The sequence below is a fragment of the Pistacia vera genome, unplaced genomic scaffold (assembly GCF_008641045.1).
Source record: "Pistacia vera cultivar Batoury unplaced genomic scaffold, PisVer_v2 Contig234, whole genome shotgun sequence".
Taxonomy (NCBI): Eukaryota; Viridiplantae; Streptophyta; class Magnoliopsida; order Sapindales; family Anacardiaceae; genus Pistacia; species Pistacia vera.
In genome coordinates, this window is record NW_022196040.1 from 1095320 (window position 1) to 1099226 (window position 3907).

Below are 3907 nucleotides of genomic sequence, written 5' to 3' on the forward strand. Positions count from 1 at the left end.
AATAGTGTTTCACACCAAAAATCATATCAATTTGGTTTGAAACTTGCACCAATTTGGTGAATGGGTTGGAGATGGTCTTAGGTAGAATAAATTGGTGAGTATGTTATTTAAATTACTGAATTGTCCTCTAATTAAATATTATTATTATATTATTATTTAATATTGTTATTTAGATTATTATTTGGATTATTATAACCCCCCTACATTTAAAAATTTAGCAAAAATGACCTCATAATAAAAGTTTGGAAAATCAACAATGCACCCCTACCAACCTAGCCACTACCAACAACCACTACTGGGAACCACTGCCACCCACTAGTAGGGGTGTTCAAAAGAACCGGTTGGAACCGGAACCGGCGGGTACCCTGGGTTTGGTTCCGGTTCCTACCCAGAACCAGTCGTCAATGGGTAGGTTCCGGTTCCAAATTTTTGGAACCGTTACTGTGCGGTTCCGGTTCCTATAGTTAGGAACCAGAACCGGAACCAGGAACCAGGAATCAAGACTAATATAAAATAAAATTAAAGATTAGGGGAGTTAATATAAACTTTTGTAGAAAAAGTAATGTGAATACATTTATATTTATATTTCATAATTAAAGTAAGTTGGTTTGACTTTTGAGAATCGACCTTTACAAAGTAATGGAGTTTGTAATTTTGAATTTATAATTTGTAATTTTATTTTTATTAACAAGTGTCAGGTGGGGGGGTATTTGTAAGTTTTTAAAGGCTTTTTTGCCATTTTAAAAACTTTTAGGGGGTCATGTAATTTTACAGGGTACCCAGAACCGGAACCGGAACCGTTGTTACAGGTTCTGGTTCTGGGTACTTAGGAACTGGAACCGTCGGTTCCGGTTCTGGTTCCAAATTTCAAGGAACCGTCGGTTCCGGTTCCTTCAAAAAGCGTAGGGTACCCGGAACCGAACACCCCTACCTACTAGCAGTCGACAACCTAACGGCGCACGGAAGGTAGGAAATAACCTATGTGCGCCGTATGGCCATTTCCGGCTAGAGATCTAGTTGGAAATGGCCATAATCACGCATGACGCCATTTCGGGCCTTCCATGTCCTGTTCCGACGGCGGCGCCGGCAGGTGGGTGGGGGTGGTGGCTTGGGTGGACTGCAATTTGTTTTGAATTCAAGGGTAATTTATCCAAAAAGTTAATTAATTGGGGTGAAATAGTAAAAGCCATATTCATGTAAATTAATTTAAAAATAAAGGTATTATTGTCTTAAAATTTTATTAATAAGGGATAAAGTTGTAACAAAAAAAATTGCTTTGGTAATGTTACAATACCTAAGAAAATGGAGGTAATCAGATTACCTCTAATATTACCAACAGTAACTACTATTGGTATTTGAAGATTACTAGAATTTTATATTACTTAACAACTAAACATGATAATCAAGTAATATAAGATGACATAACTCTAATAATACCACATAACCCCCAACCAAACGTCCCATAATGTTATGCTATCACCCAGTTTGCTCTCATAAAAGTCAAGCTGTCATCAACAAAGGGTCACTTGTGTCACAGCCTGAGAGTTTCACACCCAAAAGGTTAACCTATTAGGTGGAGGGACTCAACCCATTTATAAGCCCAGGACTTCCCTAATATGCTTTCGATGTGGGATTCATTACATTCTTCTCCACCCAATCATGTGGCGCCCTCGTCATAGATGGGGCCCCCTTGCCTACTCGTCCACCTCATTCTCATATAGACCCACAATCACACATGGATGCCCCTACGTAGGTGCTTGGCGAGATATCGAAAGATGAATCGAGTTTGTTTTGATACCACTTATCACGGGCTAAGAGTTTCACATTCAAAAGGCTAACCTAGTAGGTAGAGAGACTCAACCCATTTATAAGCCCAAGACTTTCCCAATATGCTTTTGATACGGGATTTGTTACACTTGGCACAACCTTAAGAAGTCATCAGAATTTGAGGAAGAAACAATTGATACGCGTTGCAATTTCTTCAAGACAGAAAGCAGATAATCGTTTTACTAAAAAAGCAGCAATATTTAAAGAGCATCCTTCTGAAAGTCATCCTTCTGAAATGATTAACATCATCGAATTATTGGCCCCTTTTTAACTCAATAACTCCATCAACAGACATAAGGTCTGCAAGTTGAATATTTCATATTTGATGGCCTAAAATGGATTTGGGTTGAAAGTAACTGTTTCATGTTCTGGGCTATATTGATGATGATTGGGTTGTGGTAATCTCCCAGGCCAAGGAGTTCATTTTGAAGGGAAGCCTTGAAGTAACATGTTAATGAAATTGAATATTTTTCCCTCCTCCTCTTCAAACATTCTAAAAACATCAAATTTGATGTTTTATATTTTGATTTTCGAGAGATCATTTAATTTTAAAAGTGTAAAATATCATCATCCAAGTGATAACTTTAAAAAAATATTCTTCACCTTTTTTTTTTGTTAATCTTTTTTTTTGAAATTTGGTGGGAAGAGATTGAAATCCAAAATTAAAGTAAAAACAAAAGTTGGAAGAGATTGAAATCCGAAACTAAGTAAAAACAAAAGTAGAACGTGTAAACTTTGTTATTAATAAACAAGTTAGATAATAATATACCGTTAAAAATTATATTTATCTTACATTATATGTGGTTAAATTCTCTCTCCCGTTTAAATGAGGTTTTGGGTGAGTGAACACGAGCGAAACCAAAAACAAAATCATTAAATTTATATATGAGAAGATTTCTCTATTACATTTATTTACCCTTCATCACTGTTAAAAGATCAATCAAAAGAAGTCGTACATGATCTGAACTGAATATCAAGGCTCCAATTTTTATCATAATCAGTGATGAATGATTGTGATTTTTCACTAGAAAATATCGAGAATGTCGAGGATCGAACGGTTGCAGAGGGGACAAGAGCCTCGATTTAGCCACAACTCCCTCGAACACATCCTACAAAAAGTATGCCCACATGGGATAAACGCTGCACCTTTCTTTCTTCCCATGCACACGCAGCACATAGTATCACTACTCCCCACCTCCCCTCCTCCCGCTTTTCCCTCCCCATCACACACGTTCGACTCCGCCAGCAGTCTCATCAACGACACCCTCAACGGCGTCCCCGGTGCTGTCCCCGTTCTAGAACCCGCATTCCCATTCTCATTATTACTGGGACCGATCGCGTTGTTACTTCCCTCCGCCTCCCGGTAATGTCTCTCCGCCGCCAAAGCGGCCGCTAGATTCATGCCACTGCCAATTAAAGACCGGTCCAGACAATCCCGATCCGGCGTACTTTCGGATCGAACCTGAACGGGGTCTATTATTTGTACTTGATTTGTAGCTTCTTCATCTTCTTGTTGGTGTCCGTCGTGTTGTTCTTCGTCTTCACTGTCGCTTAAGTTAATCGTGTTTGGTCTGAAACTCCAGGTTGTCCCGCAGCAGCCCATGCTTTTTAATCCTAGCCGTTCCTTTAGACTTCTTCTCCTCGTCGGCGTTCTGATTCGATCAACACCGTTCATTTGTTCTCTCAGCAAAGCCAGGATCGTTCTCGTCTCTCTTTGAAACGGCTCCTGCAATATCACACTCAGTTGATTCATTTTCACGCACACCCAAGACTCAAAACACACAACTCAGAAAACTAAAAGAAGAAACACAAGACATAATAAAAACAAAGGGTTAAGTTTATAAGTGTGTGTCCATGGAGGTCTCGTGAGTCTCTTAAATGAATTAATAAAGACTGAAATTAAAACCCCACCTCTTGATTAATTCATGGAAACAAAAATGACAAAACGATGGAGCAACGAATGGAATCCAAAGAAGAAGGCAAAGAGTGCGCTTAGTTGTAAAGATTATGATAATAAATAGTGAGATGATAATAAGCTAATGGCCAGCTCCTTCATTGAAAAAAAAAAAAAAAAAAAAAA

General features: G+C 38.5%; 1 protein-coding gene across 1 annotated transcript; it reads right to left on the bottom strand.

Annotated features, from left to right (window-relative positions):
• Positions 1-2730: 2730 nt before the first annotated feature.
• Positions 2731-3873, bottom strand: LOC116131516. Its single transcript, XM_031417159.1, has one exon. The coding sequence runs from the start codon at positions 3578-3580 to the stop codon at positions 2852-2854; it is 729 nt and encodes a 242-aa protein (XP_031273019.1). The 5' UTR covers positions 3581-3873; the 3' UTR covers positions 2731-2851.
• Between the last annotated feature and the right edge of the window lie 34 nt (positions 3874-3907).